At 44.7% G+C, this 27,017-nt stretch overlaps 1 protein-coding gene across 1 annotated transcript; it reads right to left on the minus strand.

Annotated features, from left to right (window-relative positions):
• Positions 1–242: 242 nt before the first annotated feature.
• ATP2C2 (ATPase secretory pathway Ca2+ transporting 2) lies at positions 243–25,537 on the minus strand. Its single transcript, XM_051801823.1, has 27 exons — positions 25,188–25,537; positions 20,605–20,715; positions 19,664–19,780; positions 17,808–17,897; positions 17,687–17,722; positions 17,531–17,592; positions 16,290–16,398; positions 16,064–16,213; positions 15,611–15,679; positions 14,587–14,662; positions 14,278–14,344; positions 12,947–13,071; positions 10,971–11,068; positions 10,225–10,326; positions 9,382–9,471; positions 7,957–8,058; positions 7,248–7,404; positions 5,455–5,625; positions 4,746–4,843; positions 4,602–4,652; positions 3,899–4,065; positions 3,136–3,204; positions 2,935–3,051; positions 2,170–2,317; positions 1,481–1,576; positions 1,040–1,181; positions 243–380 (listed from the first exon to the last, which is right to left on the minus strand). Exons 1-27 carry the CDS (start codon positions 25,284–25,286, stop codon positions 268–270), a joined length of 2,832 nt encoding a protein of 943 aa, XP_051657783.1. The 5' UTR covers positions 25,287–25,537; the 3' UTR covers positions 243–267.
• Between the last annotated feature and the right edge of the window lie 1,480 nt (positions 25,538–27,017).

A 27,017-nucleotide genomic window follows, 5' to 3' on the forward strand; every position in this document is an offset into this window, starting at 1 on the left:
TATTTTTCTGTACAGGTGTGGGACTATTTTGTCTGGGACTATCACAGCCTTCTTGACATATGTTATAAAAATATACCTGCTCTTGGTTTGAAACCGGAGCTGCTGCAGAGGTTTCTGTAGAACAACTCAGGTGGGGCGTGTAGAGGAGACTGGTGGTACAGATGTATGTGGGTATCTTCAGGAAGGATGTGTGGCAGCAGAAAGAGATGCATTTGGATTATCCAGCATCACAGCTCTGTTCCAAGAGTGTTTTAGAGGAGGTCTGAGTCAGGTGTGACATCCCTTTGTGTGCCCCGGGCGGCAGCAGCGTCGTTCACACAGTTTGACGAGCTCGGACACCACAAACACTGAGGAAGCCAGTCCAGTGAGGAACAGCAGGTCTGGGGGAGGAAACAGAGTGCAGGGGAGCTCAGCTGGGCAAGAATCCCAGGGCAGGGCCTTCCTGCAGCTGGCATATGTGCTGGTGTAACCCATGGGTGCATGGCCTTGCCATGCCTTTGCCAGCTGGAGAATTAGGGAAACCGCTGCGATGAACAAGGGATCCATAGCTGGGTCTGCTCAGAGGGTGGAAACCTCTACATTAATAATTTGGGATCATTGACCACTGCTTATGACAACAGGCCTGATGTGGATGCAACACAGTGTGGTAGGGTGGAGTTTGCTGATTCAAATGGTGAAACCTGCATTGCATTTCAGCTGGGAAACAGTCACCCTGCACTTTCTGAAGGGAGTGCACAAGGATCCGAGATAGATTTATGGACAGAAACATCAGACCTCATAGAAGATCTTGGCATGTCTCCATTTACTTGCAATTATGTGCAGTAAATCAAAATTCAAAACCCAGGCTGGGATAATATCATTAAATACTACTACTATTTGTGTATAATTATGTGTAAATATAAAGGTATAGGAGCTGTTGATTGATTTCCCCTACAGAGATGTGGTGGGAGGTAACATGAAACAAACTGGGAATGGCACCTGCTTTTTAAAGTAGCTTAAATGAAAGAAAAACCAAACCATTATTTATTTTGCAACTTACCTAGCACTCCTAAATTCTCTGTCTGGAAGATCTTCTGTAGTGGAGGGATGTATATAACAGCCAGCTGTCCCAAAAATGATCCAAGCACGGAATACAGGAACATGCGGTTCCGAAAAAAGCCAATTTCAAGTATCAACTTTGTCTAGAGAAGTAAGGGGGGGGAAAGAGAAATGTGAATCTCTGCTGGAACATAATATCACAATGTTTCTTTACATGCAAACTCCCTTTTTGAAGTTATATAAACACTAACTTAGGCAGAATTACATAGTTGCAAGTAGTTGCAGTTGAACTGTGATGGATAACTTTATTTATATAAAAAGTTGATAAAAATCACAGTGCTTTAAATGGCATTAAAAAAACCCCTTACTATGCAAACTGCTGGTATTCTAATTTATGTTTGTGATTTGAGACAAGAAATTATTGCTGACAGAGTGATCTCACCTGAGAGCGACATGTCAGGGCATTGAAGAGGTCAAAAAACACAAAACAGGTAAAAGTCATCGTTGTGGTTCGAGGAGTTATGCCACCTTTTGGATTCTGGAAGCACATTTAAAATTCAGGGCTTAGTTAAGCCTTACAAAAACATGTCAATTCAGTAGGTGAATTAAATGTTCCCTTTAATGATCCCAGTCATATCAAAGGGTAATAAAACAAAGGAGTCAATCGAGTTCTAGCTATTATAGGTAGCATTAATTTCTCTTTACTGATTTTTGAGATTATGATTTTATCAACTATGTTTTAAATTCTTAAAATGATGTGGAATTGAGTAAAGGACATTCTAAATTAAATTACCTAAACTGTTAAAGTAACAGTCACTATTTACCAACAGCAATCCATAGCACTTGGCATTTTCTACCTACATGCAAAGGTAGAAGTGGAAAGTCCCTTAAAGCATCGATACCACAGCAAGTAAGAGTTTTCCTATTGTAGTTAGGAAGCTCCAAATTAGAGGCAACACAGGAAGGCAGAAGCAGAGCTATGAGCTGACCCTGGTTTCTTAACCCTCTGCCTGCACTGATCCTTCCCCACAGGATACATCCCTGAAAGTCCTTTGCATGTCCTTGAGAAACTGCCCTTCTCTTCATTTTCCACCCTGATGAAAACAGGATCCGATTGCAGATTTTCCTCACCTCCTTCCAGAAGACAAAGAGGGTTCCACTGATGATAATGAGAGCTGACATGAAGATTTTCAGGATCAGTGATTTGCTGAGTATGGTGTCTGTGATACACCGGGGGGGCTGTTTGATGGTGTCCCTGTCAACAGGTTCAACTCCCAAGCTGCCTCCAAGAGAAGCAGAGGGATGTGTTTAGTTAGTACAGGGCATCCCAAAAAGGTACTGCTGATACACCAGGGTGGAGCTGGAGGAGGCAGTTCTTTGGAATACAGCAGGAGTATTCTGCCAGGGTGACATAAGGCCCCAAATTTGTCTGTGACACCAACACCAAAGGTCTCTTTTGCATATGGAGCTGCTAAAATGACACATTAGACCATCATGTCATCTCCCTGTGCCAGAGGGAGAGCTAACTCTGAGAGTGTGGCCAACATCTCTTCCATGTTGTGGAAGCAGTAATTGGAATTGGTTGTAGTTGTAATTAGCAGTTGGATGAGGTTCCTAAGTGTTGTGATTTTGGGGCATACGCTCCCACATGTACCCAGTATTCCCTTCCCAGTCTATGAGCAGGTGATGTTCTCAGTATAACAGACCATTCCTAGCCAAAAATGACATAGTTAAGTGTTTCTACCATGAAATAGTAACACAAAAATGTGAAGTAAATGCTTTTGGACAGACCAGAAGGGAATAAAAGCACAATTTGTCTTATCTAACCACCAAATAATTAATGCATTGATGAGGAATCAAAGCCAAGAATGTTTTGCTCATGTGACTCTTCCATACCTCTGGGCTGGCGGCCCATCCATGATGATGTTGATCCATAAGATCTGCATAGCATTGAGTGGATTTGGTAGGTTGAGCACTGTTGACAGAGTAACTAGGCTCAAAGCTGAGATACTCCTGCAAAGCACAAAAGAACATTATTCTGCAGGGACTCTCCCCCTGAAGGTGCTTTCACTGGAAGTGAAGCAAACAGGAACTTACGTGCTCAGCTGGAACCGGACAAAGTTTTTTATGTTGTAAAATATTCCCTTTCCCTCTTCTATTGCATTCCTGGAAGGGAGAGGAGAGTTTATTAAGTAAAGAGCACTAACACCGTTTTACACTGAGCTCCCTGTGACACTCCAAACACAAGCTGTCTTCTCTAGCCCTTATTTCAGTTGAAATTCAGAGCACAGCTCAGGATGAGGTTGTCAATGCAGCTTCTCACTTACAGTCACTTTATCAGAACTAGGAGATCTGAAAACATGGGTCACATGGCCAGGTTTTGGTTCATGAAGCAGGCCTAGGATCTATTTATATCCCTACTGGACTCTGCCCACTCTCTCTGTTGTTAAGAACCAACAGAGCATTGCAAATTATGTTTTTCCTCTGAACTTCCTGGATGAGGAAGTGAGCAAGTGAGAATCATAAAGGTTGGAAAAGACCTCCAAGATTGTTGAGTCCAACTTTTGGCCAAAAAAGTTCTGATCTACTCAGACTGCTGGGTAGGTGCTCTCAGACCCCAGTTAGCTACAGCAACGAGAAACCAGAGCTTTCAGGTGAAAGGGGGCTTTGTCACCACCACTTGAATCAAATTGCTGTGTATGCTGAAAATGAGCTGGACCCACACTGGGTATCTCCACGTACATGTCCTGCATCTTGCCTTGTTCCCAGGGCTAGTTACACAACAAACTTGCTGCAATGGATGGCCAGAAAGTATCTGGAGTAAGAAAGTGCCTGCTGGTAAGAAAGTGGCTAAACCTACATTACTTTTGAGAAGTCATCGTCCACGAGGATCATGTTGGCAGCCTCTTTGCTCACGTCCGTGCCGGTCTGTCCCATCGCGATCCCGATATCCGCGGATTTCAGGGCCACGGCATCGTTGACACCATCTCCTGTCATGGACACCACAGCACCAGCCCTCTGCAAAGCCTGTGGGAGAGGAGAGGTGACAGGCTCTGTAGCCAGAAGATAAGTAAGTCCTGTAGGCAATCACAGGGTTTGCAATAACATCGAGGGAGCAGAAGTGCTGTGTGACTCTGAGGGTAAAGCAGGCTCAGCAGCCACTGAGGACAAAACTCAGATCAAGAATTAAGAGACTGGATTTTCAGAAGTATAGAGCATCTCATAACTCCAGCAGAAGTTAGAAGAGGGGAGTCAAGTCCTCAGAAATCATTGTCCTGATATTATGCTTGCTAATAGCTCACTAGTGTCTTTTAAATGCCCAGGCCACACTTGCAAGAGAAATCACAGAATATCCTGAGTTGGAAAGGAACCTGAAGGATCATCAAGTTCCACTCCATATCTAAAACCTTCAGTGTAAATAGTGCCAATGCTCTAGCTGAGTTTTGACAGTCCTTTAGTTTGAGCTGATCCTGCCATAGAAGACCAGGTCATCTAGAGAACTCTGGCTCCCCCTCCCCCTTGTTTTTGTGAGACATGCAAAGGATTTGAGAAGCTTTTAGTACCTTTATTATTTTTAGTTTGTGCTTTGGACTTGTTCTGAAAAAAATGGAAACCTGAAACAACAGAAAACAAACAAAATGTAATTAATCTTGTATTGGATGGAAGCTATTGGGAATAGGCCTTGTTTATGTAATCAAAACCATTACATTTTGGACAGTGGATGACAACTCTGCCTCTTCCAGTTGGTCCAGCTCTTCCCCAGACATAGCTTTCAGCTTCCCATTGCAGAGACCAATATTCTGTCCTGCAAAGAAAAGCTCAAAATGAGATCTGCCCATCAGCTCTGGAAAAAGCCAGCTCTTTCCTGACTTAGAGAATAGACAGCAATTAAAGAATTTACTGGGAAATGTGTCCGAACCTGGGGCACCAGACAGGACACACAGCTCTGGGACTGGGCCAGTCATCCTGTACTGACTCAATGGGAATTATGGAAGTAATATTGTACCCAGAACTAGAGCTGGTGCTAAATCTGTCACTCTCTGCTCTGCTACTTGCTCTGTGCATTTCTAATGGAAAAATGAAAAAAATGTGAAGAGTTGAAATACTCACACTCTGAACATTATTGGATTCTATAATCCCAGCAATACCATCTGTGTCTTTTGAGGGTCTTACACTGAGATTTTGCCATTTCTGGTGCTAAAATAGAATTAACTCACTGGAATTTGGCTCATAGTTCGTAGATGCTCTATTACTGCATTTAAGTGTTAATTCAATGGAAAAGCAAGAGCTCAGTGACTTCTAAAACCTCTACTGCACACACAAAAAGGATGATAAAGTTGGTTATTAAGTGATGTAACATTTGACTGATCTGACAGACATACTATAGGTCCCCAGGGAAGAAGCAAAGTTTGGTACCTATAGCCACAGCTGTTTCCAGGGCATCTCCAGTTATCATCTTCACTGCCACACCAGACTCAAAAAGGACCTGAACAGCTTCTCTCACTCCAGCCCTTGGGGGATCAATTATTCCAACCAGACCTAAAAATGTTAGTTTGCCAAGTTCTGGACCTGAAGCCAAAGCGAGTACTAGAAACAGAGGGGGGGGAAAAAGATGACAAGAGTAAATTATTAATAATGTATTTCCATACATCAAAAGGAACATTTAGAGGAGATATGAAATTGCCAGTTTTCCAGCAGAAAAAGTCATTAAAACTGGATCTTTAGTCATTACAATCAGATCTTGTATAGACAAGACAAATATATAGACAAAATTCAGTCCAATTAAATAATAGTTCATCTGAATCAGAGCATTTCTGTTTGACATGTTTCTCTTAGGATTTATGTCCTTCTCATTTTAAATTGAATACCACATCTTCCCCAAACACAGATGGATTAAATCGAGACAATGCAATGTTAGGCCAGGCACAATTAAACTGCTAAGTTAAACAATAGCACTTACACTTTTTTTTTTACTTTAATCTAAAAATGTGAAATGTAAATTCAGTTAAACCAGTGAGACTCCCATCACGTAAACATCAAGGCTCTGAACATTTCATTTCTGTTCCTGGTGCATATCCACATCATTCAATCATTAAATCACTCAAGGATATTTTGCCAGGGGTTCGTGTCAGTGTTGCTTTGATGATGGAATCATAAGCTGCAGCAGCTGCCTGAGCTAATCACTTCCCTTCAGAGCAGTAATTTGCTGTTACCACAAGGGCAGATGATTTGGATATTGTAAAGCAAGCGCCGTACACGAGTTACTAACCACAAGACACGGGGCTGGAGAATATGTACATTAACTGTACCAGCTTCCAGATCCGGCTGCCAAGACTTGTTCTCATCTACTTACAACCTGGGAACACGCACAGGAGATGATGTCTTTGTTACTGTGTGAAAGCCTAAGATATTTCTGAAGGGATGTTTCTAGTGGTGAAGGAGATGACACGTGTACAAAAACTTCTGTGGGCTGTGCACTGACACGCAGTCGGGATCAAGAGGAGATTGTTAGATTTGGTTCTAGTGAAGAATTGAAATGAACTTCAAATGAAAATCTCAGCACCCAAATCCATGTTTGGAACTCCTTTCAAAGTGGTTTTTTGTTGTTTTTCAGGCAGCTTCTCCAAAAGCAAACCTTGGCAGAGTAGTGCTTATATGGGGCCCAGCACAAAGCTTTTCAATGCATCATTCAGACTGTATGCCAGGCAATCACAACACTCCATGGAAGAAAAACATTCACCTTTCCAGTGCTTATTTCAACCCCTTTCAAGCTCACTAATTTAAACCCAGCAAAAAACCAGATCAACCAGCAGACCTAAGACATGGTCTTCAGCAAACTCTCACGAGGGTTGCAAAGGGATCATCCAAGCGATGTTAAGAAACTGAATTTAAGCTGAAAGAGATTTAGATGGGATATTAGGAAGAAATTCTTCCCTGTGAGGGTGGGGAGGCCCTGGCACAGGTTGTCCAGAGAAGCTGTGGCTGCCCCATCCCTGGAAGTGTTCAAGGCCAGGTTGGATGGGGCTTGGAGCAACCTGGGCTGGTGGAAGGTGTCCCTGCCCATGGCAGGGGGTGGAATGAGATGAGATTTAAGGTCCCTTCCAACCTAAACCATGTTGTGAATCTGTGATGACTGAGCCTCTGTCCACCCTAACTAAAAAAGAGCAGGAAAGTACCAGGGCATGATAACCCATAAACTTAAGACTGACCTCGAAGTCCTGAGGAGCCCATTCGCTTCTCTTCCTGCTGGTAGGCAGCTTTCTGCTGGGGGGTGAGTGACAGTGAGATGCCACCACTGTTGTACAGAGTGCAGTATTGAATAACTTCTTCAAATGCTCCTTTCATAAAGTAAATATCTTCCTGGTCCTTTAAAGCAAGGAGATAATACACTTTATATTAAAAAGAGAACTTTTTTTTTTTTTTAAAAAGGATCTTTTGTTTCCTCTTTTACCTGTTTCATGAGATGTCCAGGAATTTGCATTATGTATAAGATGGGATATTTTTGTTCTGGCCATTTTTCATGTTCAGCCATCAGAGACAGAATTGTAATGAAAAGGTTGGTGAGTTTTTAACCTCACCAGTACAGTATCAGCCAAAATGAACTCCTTGACCCAGTAAGGGGTAAAGGGCCAACCTTTTTCTCCCAAACACCATATCTCTCTTTGCCTGTCAGTTATCTCTGAAAAGCTTTTGTTTTCCTGCTCAAACCAGTGTATGGAAAGTATTCTCTCCTCCCATTCAAACACAGCTCTACAAGGTAAAATTACACCCAAGTTGGGAATTTGGAGGTTTGTTCAGTTTTCTCCCGACATAGTTAACTCCTGAAAACATTATTTGCTGAAGAGATACCATTTCATGCCCATTGTTGAGGTGCACAATTAGAAACACGAAACCAGCCACCACCACTGTTTGCTTTACCTGATTTTTCAGTGTGCATTTCACAGCCATCCACTTCTGTTCAGAGCTAAATGGAATTTCCTTCTTTCTTACATAAATGTCTTTTATGTCAGCTAATTCCATCTGAAGTAAGGTAAAATAAAAAGAGCACTGTAATGCTGAACACTGCCAAAGTTTGTGTGTATATATATATTTATATATATATATATTAAAAGGGTTGACTGTTGACCATGTCCTTCCAGGCTGTCAGATACCACAAAAATTCATATTTCAAATATGAGAGAAAAATTCATAATTCAAATCCAACTTTTCCTTTTGGTGCCTCATGTGGGATAAATTAAACTGGAGTTCAAAGCTTGATTCCTACTAACTTTTAAAAGAACTAGGGAGCTGCTCTGCCTTTTTGGTGGGGCTTTGGGTCAAAGGAGGTTCAAGTCCATTCCCTAAAACTACAGCAAAGCAACGGGCTGGGCAGATTTCTTCCAGCCCAAGCTCAGGCTCCCCCACTTCGGTTATTTCCCAGTGACTCTAGTTGAAAGAAAAAGGGAAATTGCAAATAACTGAAGGGTAGATTGTAGCTGTGGTTTCCAATTATTTCCTGATGAGTTGAACTCAAAAAGCAATTCACCAAACTGAAAAATTAAAAAGAGAAATGGAAGAGACAACCTCCCACATATTCTGCTATTGCTTGGCTACTGAATGCCAGAGCAGGAGGGAGCTTTTAATTCAGCATTTAGGGAAGTGAAATATTATTTTTAAAAAAAAGAAATTTAAAAAAATCATGATTTTGCTGTTAGTTATGGGCTTTAAAAATAAGAGGTAAGATCAGATGCTAGGAGGTGCATCATTTCATGGGGTACCCTCTGTACTTTACAGCCCAGCTGAGCTCTGAAGCCACAGGCTGTGTTATGCTGATTAGGTGATACCTTGAGGTATTTTACAGCCTCTGCCTATGAGCATGAATGAAACATCCATAAAAAAAAATCTTCTTTAACATAACCACAACTAGAAAAAAAGTAAAAGCTGCCAGATGACTCAAAATGAGGGTGACCCTCTGCCATGCTTTTCAGTCTGGCCTGTTCTTGCTCATGTTTCACTCCTGTCTTCCTCCTGAACTCTTAATTGGCACATGCAGAAAATGTTGAAAAGGCTGTCCAGTCTGACCCTGAAAGAAATCCATTCCACAGCCTAACTGCATGATTAACCAAACCAAACAGTTATTGCTGTTAGTGCAGAAGCTCAGGGAAGGTGTTTGCCCACGACAAAAAGGTTGACTGGGAGAGGTGTACATGTATGACCTTGGGAAGAAGAGATGAGGAAAGATTAAAACCAGTCTGGGGAATTTAAAGCAGTCTGAATGCTGCTGCCAGACCTAACAATTCCAGCTTTTTCTTTTTTCATTTATTTTTTAAATTTCTGGAAAGTTTTAAACCATAAGAACCTTACCTTCATTGCCAGGGCAATGAGAGCTCCTTCTGTGGGTTGTCCTATCACACTGTTTTTCCTGATAACAGCATTATTGACCACACAGCCAGCCTGGAGAAAGGGACAGGTTTTCATGGTTTATTTTTTTAATTACTAAATTCATAGCTTTTCCATCTCTTTAAATGAAATAATGAAAGATTGGAGAATGAAAGCAGCCACATCCCAAAAGATTGGTGAAAAGATTCCCCACAGCAGCAGCATGAACTGAGATCAGTTCTTGTGCTTTCTAAACCCCCTTACTCCATAGGATACAGCAGTGAAAGCTTAGTGTCTCCCCTACTATTGATTCTAATGTGAAGTGTGGATAAGATATGACCTAATCTCCATATGAGATTCCAGCTCATATCATTTCACCACCCAAACACTCATTTTAATTTACAGTTGAATGTTCAAAATTTTATTTAATGCTGACACAGGATGCAGAGATCATCACAATACATTTATAAATTGACTATGTGGCTAAAGTCTAGAGTCTGTCCGCACTTAAAACCTGAACATGGTAAAATGAATCAGTCTCTCCTCTGACAGAATTGTGGTTTTATCCAAAATATCATTGACTCTTGAAGCTGATGACCCTGGTCTCTCCCTGAATGTCTTATGATCTCTCCCTTTCACCCATAAGCTTCAGGTACCACATCACACTCAGCATCTTTCCATGAGAATATTTTAGCAGGACAGTTCATTTTGGAGTTACAAAAGTTGTTTGTTTTGTTTGTTTTTTTTTTCATGCTAATTACCCAAAGTGATTAGTTCAACTGAAAAGTGAATTTAACTGGGGTAAGCTGGTTCATAGGTTACACTTACCTCCACTAGCTTCCCAATGGAGACGTTGGAAAATTCCTTAAGGATCTCCTTTGTTGGCAGAAGATAAACATTTCCTTCTCCATTGTAGCCCACCCCGCTGACCTGAGGGAGGGAGAGACAGAAAGGACATATTTCCCTTTCAGAACAGTCCTGTCTGGCACAAGTTCTAATTGTGAAGGAGTTCTGGGATTCTTTTTTCTGCCTCAAGCTTAGAGGAAAGGCAGCAGATAGTGACAGTATAATATAATAGCTGTATAGGAACAAAAAGAACCAACTTGTCCTATACAGAACTTCTTCACCGTGATTTCAGGAGTCTCCTGCAGCTCAGGTGAGAAATCCAGGCTTTTGGCAGCAGTGGGTTCAGTGGTTTTGTCCAAGCCCTGCCCTCACTTTTCACACAGGTAAACAAACCAAGCAGAAGGATTAAGCCACATCTTCCTACTGAAGATAGACCAACAAGGGTGGGTGGCAGGTTTCAGTATTCACAATAATTACAGAGAACAGCAGGTTATGTCAACGAGCAGGTTATATCAACTGTGATATCTGAGCAGTTTGTGTACCCTCAGCCCCACCTCTGCCTCTCTCCAGCGCTGCAAAAATCCCTTCTTTTAATGGGACTGGTGATGTGCAACAAACTGCTTGGTTTGGGGCTGACCAGCCTCCCTCATCTGGGTCTAAATGAACTAGAGGCAAAAGTGCCCTGCTGAATTTCAGCAGCAAAGCCTGAATTACTGTCCCATGCCCACCTCTGCCTGGAATCCATCCGAGGTCACCAGCCGGGTCACCGTCATCTCGTTGGCCGTCAGGGTGCCCGTCTTATCTGAGCAGATGACATTGCAGCAACCTGAGGAAGGAAAGTTCTTAATCAGAACTGATAGATGATGCAGCCCAACAGTGAGATTCAGAAGAGGGAGGACAAGTTTCCCTGATGTTATTTAAACTGCACCAGTGAGAAAAGACCAGGAAATGGATGAAACTCCTGACAGGGTGTGTAAGGGAAGGATTTGAGTGCACGTCAGGGCATTGGGCACATAATTTGGGTGTGAGATGGGGTAGGAGACATCTGAAGAGGGCCATATTGTCTCATCATAGGGTGGGCAGTCAGAGGGCATTGATCCCCAGAGAGCTGGTCAGTGTTTCTGAGTTGCAACATCACACAACAGAACAGCTGCTACATTCCAAAAAGACTGCTCAAATTCCCACTGCCATGTGCTTCCTCCCAGGGGCCATTTGACCCTTGCTTCCCTAAATCAGGAATAGCAGCCCTTTCCTGCCTCACCAAAGGACTGTGAGAGCAGATGGGTTAAAGGCTGTTAAAAAAGTACTTAAAGATCCACAGCTGAGAGAAGAAGCTGCCCCTTTGCTCTGCTTTGTGCCAATCCTGCTTCAGTAAAGCACATTTTTCCAGGGCCCACTTACAAAATACAGTAAAGGAGTAGATTATCAGAGATACCACATTCCAGAGGGTTTCCACTCCCAAGAAGGGGAAAAAAAATCACTTTAATAATAATAATAAAAAAAAAAATAAAAAATCAGACTCCAGCTCCCTTCTGAGTCTGAATATCTTCCCTGGCTCTGGAGATGCCCACAGTGCTTGGGCACAGACCCCACGAGCATGATGAGCTCCAGGTAAGAGCCTGGAGAGAATAAAGCAGATTAGGCTGCAATTAAATTAATGGTAGTTTTCAAGGATTAGCAGAGAGCAAAGCCATCACTTCCAATACTACATATTTAGTTACTGACAATTGGAGGAGAAGGATTATTTCTCTCCTTTTCAGAAGTTTAGCAGACATGGCACTCTCAGTGTGTGGGTGAGCACAGGTTTGGCCACCTGGCACTGGCAGTTCTGCCTCCTTGGGCACAGCCCCACCAGAACGGAATTCCTCATGAGGGAAAAGCCATTTCAGATGTTCTGGGTCAGGGCAGACACAATAAAATAAGGGTGATAAGACTCCTTAACTGCAGAACAAACAAGGGCAGTTCAAACAATAGCAGGGTTTCCAGAGAAGACAGGGTTTAACTGAAGGATCTGGTTGTGCAGCAGATATCTGGGACTTTGCACAGACCAGGCTTGGCATTGATGTGAGTTTAATGAGGGTTCTAAACAGACACCACAGTGTCTCCTCCTCCCTTTCCCTGCTACACTGACCCAGGCATGCAGCCACCTGGGAGTAAGGGCCCATTTGAAGATAAGGGGAGGTGGAAGAACGATTTCCTTCTGGTTCATTCTGCTCTGATGTTCTGAGGATGGGCAGGATGCCTTCTCAAGGTCTCTCTGTGACTTTTTGGATATGAGGGAGATGGCTACCCAGGCTGCAGAAGGAGATATTTATTTGTGCTGCAAGGCTTGACTTGAGGCTGGGAGGTTTTTAGCCAGACACTGAGGAATTGGACAGGATGGACTTGCAGGATGATCCCAGAGCGGGGAGAGGAGGGAAAAACCAAGCTTTTAACCCAAGCAGGGCATGTATGTCTGTTCCCTGTGGACCATGGCTCGGGTTGCATCATTCCAAGCACCTGCCTGTGTTCACACCACTAAAATGAGGGAAAAGGGTGAGAAAAACAGGGTAGAACACATTTAATTCTGAGTGGGTTGCTCTGTCCCAGTAAGCATATTCCAAATTTCTGTTTTTCATCAAACCAAGGCTCATAGGGCCAACCCCTGGCTCAGATTTTGGAGTCTGGGAGGTGACTGAGCTGCGTGGCCCCTTGGTAGCCTTACCTAAGGTTTCTACTATGGGCAGCTTCTTCACAATGACCTTTTTCTTGGCCATCCGGAGAACTCCCAGCACCAGAGTGACTGTGACCACGATGGGAAGGCCCTCAGGGATGGCAGCCACGGCCAGGCTGGGGACACCAGAGACACAACAGCTTCAGCAAGGGGTCAAACAATGAATACTGACCAAAATGTGCCACAGGGACATTTCCATGACATGAATTTTTCTGAGTGTCTGCCTGGGAGCACCACTGGGACTCCTGGCTCACTGTAAGTACAAAACCAGGATATTTGTCCAACCCTTCAACCTTTTTCTGGATGATTTTTGACAGAGTAATTATTTTTCTTCTTTACATTGCCAAAGAGCATTAATTTCTGGCTAAGCAGGGATTTAGTGGTTGGATTTCATTTCGTTTATTTAACTTTCTGAGGATGGAAGTTGAATATTCCTTGGCATCATGGCTCACACATTAGCTACTGGCTCCTGGCCACATGCAGCCCCTCATCTCCTCTCTTACCCACTATGGAGGGGCAGGACCAGCTCCCCAGATCACTCCAACTGGTGCAATACCGAAACCAAAACCTTCCACACCTGATACGTTGGAAAAATCCAGCCACAGTCTGCATGTTCAATATTAGATATTCCTTGGAAAAGTCTGAATGGTTTTATGTCTGTGCAAAATATAATCAAGGAGGGCTTTCAAAACCATAGGCTGCTCTCCAAAACTCAGGATTAACCACTTTTCTTTGCCACCACATGCCCTGGCAGACAGGGAGGTGGCACTGAGCCATTTTGGCTTCTCTGTTGTCCCCTCATCCTGGGTTTTGTTTTAATTTCCATAGAATAGTTTTTTAAAAATTGATTTTAGAGCCATGACAACCCCAAGTAAGATGGTTTATGGGCATTACTGAAATGTAGTAACATGGTTTATTATGTTTGATTAAGAGGCTGTGCATGCTCTTTTATGCTGCTGAATTGTTCATTCATATCTTTAGATGTAAGTCCAGTAAGAACAGCAAAGAGTAATATTTGCTGTTGCTACACTCCCACTTAAATTCACAGTACAGATAGGAAAGGGCATTTCCAGCATGATGAGGTAGAGATGCTAGTGAAGATTTTAAAAATGCCAATTTCCAAAATTAAATAAACCCTTGATCTTTTGTTCTCCTAATCTCTGTTTAAAGCTCACATTAATGTCACCAGTGCAAGAGCAATATGTACTTAGGAAGGGTCTTACTCAGGTTCTCTCTTGTGAAATGTCCATTGTTTTGAATGAGGAATTCCCTGGGACGTGTTTCATTAGAAATCAAGGAGAAAGGTGCTCTCCAGCCCTCACCTGACTCCAATGGTGAACATGCTGAGGAGATGCTTCCCTTGCAACCACCCAATGAGCATTATCAGACCTGGGGGGGGGGAAACAATCCCATTAAAAAAAACTTAAATTCATAAATCTCTAACCTTCCTTAGCTGTTGTTTTAGAACTAAAAGTGCAATAGAACCCCAAATATCTCCTTCAGAGTTGTCTCCTCTTAAACCCCCAAAGTCCAGGTAACCCCCATTAACAAGGACTTCTGGGAAAGCAGCCCTGGAGCACAGAGGGATTCCACAGCCGACCGTGCCAGTGCCAGCATTGTGTCCCACTCACCAATTATGCCAAAGGAGAACAGGCTGAGCTGCTTCCCCAGTCTGTCCATGTTTTTCTGGAGAGGTGTCTTGGGAGTCTGGAAAAATCAGAGAATATCCAGTTTTCTTTGCTTGTTATGTGGGATCAGAAGATTCTTGTCAGCCCAGAACAACTGATCCACACAGTCCTGCTTATCCTTTCTGTGGTCCCTGCAGTTACCCAGTGCTTACCCCACCCAAATCCCAACAGGGTCTGTTGGGCACAGACTATCCAGCAGGGAGTGAGTCTGCCTCAATGCACTCAAGACAGGCAAAAAAAGTGGAGATAAATTAGTCACATTAGTGTGCAGCTGGGGAGACAAGGTAGGGACACTAATCTGGAAAGGTCCTTGAGTCTAGGACTGGATAACGTGTATGCAAAGCCTCTGGGACAGGGGTAAAAAGTCTGAAGCCCATCCCCATGGTCTGTGCTCTCTTCTCCAGGGCTGTCTGTGACCTGGCAGACCCAAGCAGACCCTTCTCCTCCACTGAGCCAGCTCAGAGAAAGTTTCAGGCCAAGGAAGGTACGAAACCTGAGCTCCTATTCTGCAGCAGCGCTTTGCAGAGACCTGCAGAGCATCACAACAGCACAGAAAAGTGGCTGCTTCTGCTTTCCTGGGATTTCTTGTGTTAATGGATCAAGAATTAATTAGTTTCTAGACCCTCATCTGTGTTAGTTCAGAGATCTGACTGGTGAGATCTTAACATGTGTAGAAGTTAAAGATTTTTATACCTACTGGAAAATATTTATGTGAAATAAAAAAAGAAGAAACCACAAGTTTTAGGTGACTATGAAATTAGGTATGAGCTACATATCACAAGTCTGAATTCAGAAGCCTAACTCCTGCTAATAACCTTCTCTTTCAGATGCAGCACTTGTGGTCAGTCACACAGGCATTCTGTAGCAGGAACAGAACTGAACTCAGAGCATTAACTCTTGGGACTGCTCCTGCTCACAAACTGTCACCCAGGACATCCAGCATTTCCATAGACACAGATTGTGTTACCTCTTCAGCTTGCATCATTTTGAACACCTCGCCAAACTGGGAACTTTCACCTGTGCCAATAACTATGCCCTGAAAAAAAGGGAAAAAAAAAAAGAGATGGAGATGAAAAAAATCTAGAGACTCACAGAACCCCAAAATGGTTTGGGTTGGAAGAGACCTTAAATCTCATCTCATTCCAAGCCCTGCCATGGGCAGGGACACCTTCCACTAGCCCAGGTTACTTCAAGCCCTGTCCAACCTCACCTTGGACACTCCCAGGGATGGGGCAGCCACAGCTTCTCTGTGTAACCTGTGCCAGGGCCTCACCACCCTCACAGTAAATAATCATAATGTCTAACCTAAACTTGCCCTCTGTCAGCTCAAAGTCATTCCCCTTTGTCCTATCACTCAATGCCCACACCGAAAGAATCTGTAACTATTGCCAAGGAAAGGATGGATGATGTCAGGACTCACTTTTCCCTTCCCGTACTGCACCAGGGTCCCCATGAAAACAACATTGCTCAGTGTGGTTATGTCTCCAGCTTCCAGCAACACAGTGTCAGTCTTGTTGCAAGGCTCAGCTTCTCCAGTAAAACTGGATTCATCCACCAGCAGATCTGTAACCTAATTAAAGAGACACGTTTCTGGCACTGTTAGGACAAGGAATTCCCAAGCCAGGCTCTTCCATAGCTGAATTTACCTCTATCAGCCTGAGGTCTGCAGGAACTCTGTCTCCAACAGACAGGTAGATGATATCTCCAGGCACCAGCTCTCGTGCTAGAAGATGCTGCAGTTTCCCTTCCCTTAGGCTATATCAGATAAATGGAAAAAGAAGAAAGCAAACCAGGCTTTGAGGTTTTTTTCCTCCTGCAGGCTTGGGAATGTGACTGGCAGGAAAACAAGAAGCCTTGCCCCAAAGAACTTCCAACGTAAATAAGAACATAAAATCCTCATAATGATGAGAAGAGGATTATGTTCAGTTTAGACTCAGTTTTAACTTACAAACAAATGGGCAGGTTAGGGATGATTTACATTTCAGCAATAAGTGAATTATACAGTATTTAGACAGTAGATAGGAATGACAAGAGGGTGTGCTTTTATGATCTGAATAATGAAATGCAGATTGTTTAACCTAAAAGGAAGCTTTTTAAAGCTACAACTAGCCCTGTCATTCCACTGTTGCATCCAAAGTACAGCCTTCTAAACAGTCAGATGCTTATGGTGTCATATCATAAATAAATAAAGAACCAACAGTGGGGTTTGTAAGCTCCAAACCAGGGTGAACTTTGGACCAGAGGAAAACCCCACACCTCTTTGGCAGGGCCAGGCTTCCCTGAGTCTCAACGCTTATTTATGTTGGCCTTGACAAAACTGACTTGTGGAGACTTAAATAGGAAGAACTTTTCCTGTAATTTAAGGCACTGACAGCAAACATCAAAGCCCTTGGGGCAGCAGGATCTCACACACCCTGTGGCTGCCCCAGGGGCTGTGGAACTGCTGTGCTCCCGTGTGCCTGACAGGTGTGTACAGAAACAGGCAGCGAGGAACCCCAGCCCACGTGCACCTCCACTCCTGTGCTGGTTTGTGCCAATCTTTTAGGGGTAAAACTACCCTAAAGTCCCCCAAAAATACACAGGTGAGGTTTTCCCTGCCCAGGAAATCAGTGACACACAGGACGCTGCAGGGATCTTTATGCAGGGTGTGGAGTGGAACATTTCTGTGACCTTCCTGTCTCTGAGCATTTATTCAAATACAGGGTGCCTACTTTAATTATTTCATCCCCTTTTCCTGTGACTTGCAGCTGCATCCACACATGGTGCCATCCCTCCAAAGGACCAGGGTCTCATTATGTCCACAACAACCTGAAAGAATTTTCTTCACCTGGTGGTTCTGTCCTCCTACCCCCATCCCTGCCAAACCCCTGCAGCAGGAATGTCTCACCAGTTGCACTCGGGGGGCACCAGCTTGTTGAGTTCTTCCAGAGATTTTTCCGAGCGATATTCCTTTTAAAAGAGAAAGGAGAAGAAAGCCAGGAGTTACAGGAGAGGGCTTGCTCCTAACAGCCAGGGCCATGGAACTGAGCTCTGGATAACCTACCTGGATGAAAGCCACGGTGACCACGATGAGCACAGCCTGTGAACAAGGAGGAGTTACAGGTGTGGACACACCAGCTCAGGGGGCCACCCAAATGTTGGGGTGCAGGAGAGGTCCCACCTACCATGGTGATGCTCGCTGCATCCTCATATTCCTTTGTGATGACACTCACCAGAGCTGAGGCCAGCAGCAGGAGGATGAGGGGGCTTTTGAACTGAAAAAAAAAAAAAGAACAAGTCACAATATGAAATTAAATACAGACCTGCTGAAGCTGAGCTGGTGCAGAGCTCAGCAGGAAGGATTCAGGTGTGGTTTTGCTGCAGGGACCCTCCTTGCTTGTGCAGCAGCATTGCTCTGCCCAGAAAGAGGGTGCAGCACCTGCAACCAGGCATCATTGCAAATCCCAATCCTGTACAGAGTGCTTTGGGGACCAGCAGGACAAGACTCACACCAAAAGGCAAAAGTTTTCTCAGTTTTTCCCTTTTTGCACAGACAGTGCTCCCCTTTGCAGGCACACAGCACAGGCCTGACTCCAAATGCTCCTTGGATGCACAATAAGTACACTCAAAGACTTTATTGTCTTTTCAGAATTTGAAACCAAAAATCCTCTTTCTTTTTTTTTTTTTCATTTTTTCTTTAATTAATCTGCTCAGCTCCTCATTGGACCAAGGCTGTGGGAGTCAGGTATTCACCTTTTCACTTCTAAACATGGATTTTAAGGCCCATTCTCCTACCTGAGGACATTACATCTCCATTGAGCTAATGTGGGAATTGTTGGAAAGGAATTCAGTAGATAAAGAAAAACTGCCTGTTTTGGGTAACAGATGTGTGGAGATGCTCAGTAGGAAAGCCAGGATTTAAATGTCTTCCTTGCTGAAACCAAAGGTGAAAATCCCTCCACTTCTCTTTAGAAAACTGGGGCAAAGGGGATGTTTACAAAAAATAGCAGCTGTAAAAAGACACAGCAAGTGTCTGCTGAGGGATGACACTTAAGTGCAGGGTGTGAATGCAGTGGGACTGCAGCAGCTCCTCCAGAGACACCAACAGGTTGCAGGAGGCTCAGAAATGCCCCAAAGAATTCCTTTGGTGCCTCTGTAAGAGAAACTGCTTGCTAAAGTTGAGCAAAAAAACCCAGCATCTCACTTGAAGAGATGTAGAGATAATTACCAAGACCTTAAAGAATGCCAATCATATAGAAAAAAGAGATAAATCATGACATAAAACTGAAGTCTTTCAAAGCAACTCAAATCTTCACAATTTGACTAAGCAAGAATAAAATTAGTCAAATTACTAGTTGAAAATAAAAAATAAAACCAAACAAAACAGACTCTTCTTGTTTAGTGAAAAGCTCTAAAAGAGAGGTGAAAGATGCTTTAAAAAGTTATGAGAAATAGTTAATAAAAGCAAAACTCAAGGATAACTCAGCTGAGGGAAGACAAGATTGCAAATACCACCTTCTGCCTGGTTTTTTGGGGAAGCTGGCATGAAATCATGGATCTTCACAGTTCCTGGCACCATGTGTGAATGATTCTGTCACTGATATCACTGACACTGCCCTGGGCTCCACAGCTGCCCCTTAACTGCAGGTTTAGGCCTTTCCCTCACTGTGGCAGCCAAAGATCAGAGCAGATCTCAGCTGCTACTGGTTCTCCTCAAACCTTTCATGATTTTATCACTTGCCTTAAAGGGAGTAAATATGCTCCAGCAATCAGGGCACTGATCTTGATTTTTGATACAGCTTTTGATTTGTGGGCTGTGTGGAGATAAAAAGGTTTATTTCTACTAGAAGATGTTATCTTCACACTCTACATGGGGACCTCACAATGGTTTTCCCAGGGAACAGACAGTTTCTGTGTCCAGGGCACAGCCTGTCGCAAGGCTGAACCTCTGGAAGCAGAAACTCTGAACAGTTCAGTGCAGAGACACTCTCAGCCAGGGGACTTTGCCAGGAAATGAGAATCTGTGCAGAAAATCCCTTACCTGGTCCAGATATTTCTTCCATATCGGCTCCTTCTTCTCGACTGAAAATTCATTCCAGCCGTGTTTTAACCTGCGCTGGAGCACGGAAAACTCAGACAGTCCAGTCTGTAAATCAACCTAGAGGGAAAAAACCCCAAACCCAACCCAAATATTATATATTGTTACGGAAAACTTATTTAGGCAAGGTTATGTTAAACCCCTGTAAGCAGACTGGGCAAGACGTTCATGGCTCAGTTCCCCACAAAAAAATAAATCTGCCCACTCTTTTCCTCTTTAGTTATTTATTTTCATTAAACCATAAATCTTTATGAACAACCATTACAGAAAACCTTAAAGTAAGCACAAGTTAATTAAAAAAAAAAAATGCATTTCCAAAAGGGAGAAACCCAACAGTAGATAACAAATTAGAAATCTAAAACAGTAAAGGAAAGAATTGATTTCTGATTTTACTGTATATTTAAAGAAAAGCATTAAAATAAAAAAACTCTGACAAAATTCAAAGAGAACAAAATTAGAAGGGATAAGAGCTATTTTGTCTGGGTTAAAAAAAACCACTGAGATCAGAAACCACAATATAGCCAAGCATTATAACTTTCCCTGGCCTTTTCCTCCTTGAATCCCAGTGTCTGAGCTGTGCTGGAGCCCCTCCTCAGCTTCAGCCCCTGCCAGGGCTCCATTTTCCAGGCTGGGCAAGGAAATTCTTTCACCCACAGAGCAGTTCACTTCAGTGAAATCCCTCCCTGAGACAAACAAAGCCCAAATTCCCAATGCTGACCCTCGAGCCCATCCAGGCAAGGATTCACCCCATGTAAATCCAGAGGAATTGGGCACTCCAGGAGTTTGCATGAGAATTAAAGACCTGTTTTGCTGCTCAGCCCCTCCCCACGGGCAGATCCCTCCACCTGCACCCCATGTTGGCAAAGACCCACACAAATCCTTACGTTCAGAGCTCTTGCCAAGTCTTCCTTGTGGCATTTACAGGCATCTTTCGGGGGCACAACTGTCACCTCCTTCTCCTGCTCAATTATTTTCAGTTCACAGTCCTCCCGGGGCTGAGTAAACAAGACAAAGCAATTGTTAGGTGAGAGCAGAGCAAATGAAAGCATTTCAGCACCTCTTTGCTCCTTCCCTTGATCCCACTCCCTCCCCTCACTTTGCCAGGTGCACAGCTTCAATTAGCTACAACATATCCCAAGTCACAGCTTTATACCATCCCCTAATTAATCCTGATTACAGCCTCCAAGCCAGGTGTCATTCTTGTAGTGGGAGAAAGGCCATCAGGAGCTGAGTAGCCGAAAAGAGAAGCTGCTGATGAGAAAAGTGTGTCAGGCTGTGCTGTTTGAGGTGTCCTGTCCCACATGAGCATTTTTCCATCTCAGTGTCTCACCAGCCCGCTGCACACTCAGCACTCAGAGTAAGGAAAAAACCCTTTCCCCTTGTTAAAGACATAATAAATGAACTGAAAATGTGAGCTAGGAAAATCTCTGAGCCAGCAGATAGAGCAAAATCTCCTCTCCCAAATGCAGGGCTGTTTTGCTCCACCACTGATTGCACAGATGCTTCCAAGCAGGATAAATCTTCTTGCTCCATCCAGGCAGCCCAAGGTCTCAGCACCCCAATCTCTCTTTCCTTTCAAGATTCCTCATTTTCTGATCAAAAATGCACTTTCCAAAGCAGCAGCATTCCCTGAAATCTCAGCCCATGATAGAGGTGGTGTGACCACTACTGTAGGGTAAATGCAGAGAGGGAGAAATCTCACCCTTCCCAAGGGACAGCGATTCTGTTCCCATTTACCTTCATTCATGAAGCACCAGAGTGTGTGTTCATTAAGAAAGGCATCCCCAGGGATCGTGGTGCTCAGCCCTGGCTGGAATTTGTCACCTCTCCCTGCTGCCAGCACCCAGGGGTGTTTGCTGTGGGATGCTTCCAGGTCTGGCTCATCTACAGCTGAGCAAGGCTTGGAGGATTTCAGGGGTGTCTGCAGCAGTACTTGGGTAATTAGTCCTCCTGAACAGTCAGGAGCTTTCTGGGAACATCCAGTGCTTTACAATGTAAGATAAATGCAGGAAATCAGAAATGCAGAAAAATCTCCCTGGCTGTTTGCTCCTGCTGGGATGTGGAATTGGTTTCACTCTCTTGGTTTCTGGAGAGCTCATAGCAGGTGAGCAAGGAGCATCTCTAAGCCTTGCTCCTTGAAGAGGCTTTAGCCACATCCATCTGTTGCAGCCCCCTTTTAATGGCCATTTCCTGACCCACAGCTCAGCTGCCAACACGTGGGACACCCACCTGCTCCCAGCAGAAAAGCACAGGGGTCTGCCCTGACCCCTTGGACTGGGGAGGGCTCATTTAAAAGCCATTTTGCCCCAAGAACACCCTGCCTTCCCCAAACCCCAGCAACTGGCCCAAGATCTCCAAGGGTTTTCCTGCTCTCATGATTCCCTCACGCTGGTGACCACACTTTGCCCAAAGAAGCTGCAGTATTGGTCCCCTTTTCTGAGCCATACCAGCACTGGACATCACCCTTATTTCAACATCTCCTTAATAGGCATCTCTAGAAGAGGCAAAAAAAAAGTTCTTCAGTGTTTAAAAGGGATGATTTATATCCCTATTTGTGTGTTCTGGTTGTGTAAATTCATCAGTCCCCTGCAACTTTGTTGACATCCAGACACTGCAAGCCTGAGAGCCATCCATGTGTCTAAGGAGATGGAAGGACTTGGTGGGAAGAAAACCCAGGGCTGTCACAGATAGACACATCCCTGCATTCATTACCATCCTAATTAACATGGCTTCTACAGGCTCCTCTGTGCTGCAGGTGACACACTCAGATATCAAGGTATAGACTTGCCTTGAAGGATTTTAAATTTTAATTAAAGCAGCTGGAGGGCAGGAAGAGACCTGGGCATGAGGATGACATGCCTGCAGTCCCCGGAGCCAGCAGGGCAATCAGGGCCCAGCTCTATAGCTAATATTTACCTCCAAAAAAGTGTGGAGGAAATAAATGACAAAAACCATGGTTGTGCCCAAGCTGTGTGTGATTTCATTCAAAATGTTGACAGCTCCCTGCTCCCGACAGCCAGGGGGGAAAGGAACAGCTTTATTGGGATGAGTCCATGTGCCGTGGTTGGCTTACACCTGGGATTTTCCCACCAGATGAACAGCCCCAGTGATGCAAAGGTCAGAAAAGCAGCAGTGGGACCTCATCTCACTCATCCTCTGCAACATTCTGCCAGTGTAGAGCCCCTTTTCACATCCCACCCCATGGATGTTGGGCACCAGGCAGTGTCCTGAGCAAACCTCTTCATAAACAAACCTCTCCTTGAGCATCACTTGCTTTTCTATTTACATTGCAAAGCAGATGTGGGTTATCCACATTATCCATTTACTTTTATAACCTTTATCCTTTAGACACAGGAGTGCACAACTCCACACAGCAGGGCAGGAAGAAGTAACAAAAAGCTAATTATCAGTTTATCTATTGCTTTGCAAGGTCAGGAAATACTGGAGGCTGTAAAGAGCAGCTGGTGGGGGCCGGGAGCCACCTCGGAGGTACCTGCACATCCCTCATCCCGAAACAATCCATCAATTGTCATGCTGAGCAGCCCATGTGGGAGAAAGAAAGCATAGGACTTTCTGCAGAGCACACAGCCTTTTTTGTGTACTCTGGCAAACAGCCCAAAAGATCAGTTCTCTGGATTTTCCCCCACTTCTGCCTTTACTGAGACTTCACATATTCTTTTTCCGAATCTGAGATTGCTTTGGACCAGTTAATGTACTGTAATCCAGAGTGGGCTGGGTTATTTAGTCTACAAGGAACCCTTTAACTTTATCCTTAGAACATAAACTTCATCCTTACCAAAGACGCAATGAATAAATCAAATCATCCCCTCCAAAGCCCTTTACATGGCTGTTTTTTTTTGCAGACAGGACAGGCAAAATTCCTCTGTCTCAGGGGTACTGGAATAATTCAGAATCCAACCCACAGCAACCCTCAGCTTGGACCAAAATACTGCAAGTATTTTCAAGTAAAGAAGCAAAATACTATCGAGTATGGAAAATGTGAGTCATTTACCAGCCTAAATCATAAACTGAGAATAAGTTCCTTATTTATCAAGTTCCTATTTTCATTTCACTCTGCTGCCTGCTCCCTATCCTGTACCAAAACTCAGGTTGTCTCCCTGTCCTGTTATGCACACATTGCTCTCTGCACGGACCAGAGCTAAAATTCAAGAGGGGTTTAGATTTGGAAGTAAATACATGTCACTATTTATTTTGTCACAGCAGAAATGGTGCAGCCAAGGAACAGGCCAGACTAATTGCCAGCAGCCTCTTGCCTATGTATGATCAGAAATCTCAGCTTCCCATCAAACCAGGGTACAGATATTCTCTGTGACTTCATCAAGATTATCTTTTCCTGGGATTTTGGGCTCTTTGTGAGCAATGTAGAGCAATATCTCCTAACCCACTGTGTGGTGCACAGGGTAAGAGTTCAATGTCTTGTTTTCTTCTCCCTGCAACCTCACCAACCCCCACACTGGATGGACGAGACTCAGAAGAGAGCAGGGGATTAGCTGAAATCTCATCTGAGAAAAGGCCTCAGTCAGACAGTAAGAAAAAGCACAGGAATATTTCCATGTGCATGGATGGTGCTCGTTGGGATGGGAGTAAGGGCTTAACTCCACGTGCTGAAGGAACTGGACAAATGGGGTCCACGTGAGAGAGACCCAACCAATCTGTCACGCGGGAGAAAAAATAGGGCTTGGGCCATGGAAAACCCTGTGCTGAGCAAACAATCACATAATCCCAGACCTGAAAGTTTTGTGATGAAAAAATGAGGAGAATAGCAAATGTGTCACCCAAACCACCACTTTTTGGTCCATCTGCACCCAGGAGAAGTAGTGAGAGCAGGATGGGGAAATCAGTGCTCTACACCGGCACTTTTGGAGGAAAAGAAAGCATCACTTCCAAGTGGACTCTGCAGGTCTGAGCCAAAGCTGTTCTTGGCCACTCATTACCAGCATTGACAGCAGCAACAGCACAGAGGGCAGCCTGAGGGTCACAGCCCAAGGAGTCACAGCCCCTCTACCACTGATCAGGGGACCCCTGGGGACAGGGTTATGAACCTTGCTCTTCATTTCCCCTCTGCTGGGCAGGGCTGGCACGTTGTGCCCACACTCCAGAGCTCACACAGCACTCATGGCCACATAGCATGTGCTCTCCCACGTTTCCTTAATTTTGAGCCTCCTCAGTGCAGAGAAGAATGTTCCTGGGCAGAACTCAGGCCTCAGCTTTATGTCCTGTGAGTATTGCATAAAAGCAAGGCTCCCCATTGCTCCCCACTGCCTGGTAAACAACATTAATCTCACCCCTCCTTGCACGGGGAGTGACTGGGCTGCTCAGGAAGGGAGAGCGCAGCGGCCGCAATATCAAGTTACCGGTGGGACGAAGGAAACAAAGTAGACAAAATTAACCCCAATTACACAAACTATTTCAGCAGGTCCAGGCAAGAGGCACAGGCAATCCTCACCTCCTCTTCCGGCTCTCCGCTTCCAAGGGGCTGATACTTCTGCACGAAGCGGAAAAATGACCTTTTCTGGAAGAGTTTGGTGAAAATCCCTTCTCCCATCTTCTCTGCGCCGCAGTGGGAAGTGCCCCAGGGCCACCGGGATGGGGCCACCGGCTGCTGGAAGTGCGGGCTCCAATTCCCTTGTGAGCTCAGGGCTGGAGTTACCTGCAGGGAGAGGCACCTTCACCTGCCGCCAAGTCACGCCTTCGGCCGGCGGTGCCGGAGGAGGCTGCACACCCTCGGAGCCACGGCAGGGTGCTGCCCGTAAAACCCTGCTGGGGGAGCCTGGCTGTGTTTGACGCCGTGCCTGGGACACGAGTGAACTCGATATGTGTGTGTGTGTGACAGCACCTGAAGAGCAGGTTGAGGTTTTCTTCCGCCCTCTGGAAGATTGTTGCGGGAGGAGCGTCGGCGGTGCCACATCCCGGGCAGCAGATAGGGCAGGTGTTTTGCCAAGGCTGCTGTGTGCAGAGGCAGGACAGGTTACACACACTGCCCAGCCTGTTTGTAAACTTCCAGGCTGGGGTAATCCTCCTTAGGAAATGCTCCAGTCAGCAGAAGGTCGGTATTTATAAGTATTTGCATCAGGGACAGGGCATGAATGTGTGATGTGGGAATTTGTGATGATCATTTGTAAAACCACAGTGTTTTATTTGTGCTTTCATGGTGGATTGCAACATGCAGCTAAAGTCGAACTTCAGTGTCAGAAGCTGGACTTTGATGATTCCTATGGGTCCCTTCCAACTCAGGATAGTCTATGGTTCTATCATTCCATGATTGATGAAGTTCACCAGTTACATAATTTCCAAAGATTTATGGCTGCCTGTCAGGGAGCATCATGCTCTGGTTGGCGCCATGAGAACTACATCCTCCCCCAGGCATCATGACTGTGGGATTCACTTACACTTAAATTGTCTCTGAGGTGTAAACTATGAGATTAAGATACTCCTTTGACAGTAAAAACCTCATCAAGGGAATAGATGTCATTCCCAGCAGGAGGAAAATAGACGTGTAATTTCCTGCAGGAGAATAGTTTTCTCCAAGGAGATCCAGATGACAGCTTCACAGCCCTGGAGCAGGTGGTGATACCTAGATCATGATGAGGCCGAGACCCCAGATTCTCACCTGTGTGACAGCCCACGGTACCCAAAACCTGGCCAACTTCCCCCAAACTGGTGTTTTCCCCTGGAGAATTTCAGCGTTGCTTATTTGCATCCCCCAGCTCCGGCAAAAACTGATGAGCCCCGTGGGACACTCCCCTGGCACGATCTTTTTGCCACAGAGAGCACCCTGTGGAGGGAGAGGCTCCTTCCCAGACTGAGGAGAAAACAAAGAGATTGGGAAACACCCTGCAAAGAGCCCTGTTCTCGTAAAACACAGCTGGTGCTTCCCAAATCCCTCGGCTCCCTGTTGAGCAACGCTTTCGCAAGGATCCAAACTGGATGCGTCAGGCAGATGAAGGAAGTTCCTGCATCGTCTCAACAGCCCTTCTTCCCATGGGAAAGGATCCAGGGGACAATGCTGGGCTCTGATTTTCTGGGAATCTCACATCCAGGCCCTTCCCAGGGTTTAGGTAAGGTGCTTAGCTGGGACTTGGAGCAGCCCAGGGGTACACAGGGATTTGGATATTATGGAAATGTGAGGGAATTAGGAGGTGAAACCCCTCTGAGCTCATTTATGCTTTCACACTGATCCTTCACCTGCTTCCCTGCCTGAACGAGGGCTCGTCACACTCTTGTTCCTCTTGTGCCACCTTGAGGGAAAAAAACTCTGCTGCATGGGTAGAATTGA

The sequence above is a fragment of the Manacus candei genome, unplaced genomic scaffold (genome assembly GCF_025592945.1).
Source record: "Manacus candei isolate 608988 ecotype Guabito, Panama unplaced genomic scaffold, ASM2559294v1 h1tg000053l, whole genome shotgun sequence".
Taxonomy (NCBI): domain Eukaryota; kingdom Metazoa; phylum Chordata; class Aves; order Passeriformes; family Pipridae; genus Manacus; species Manacus candei.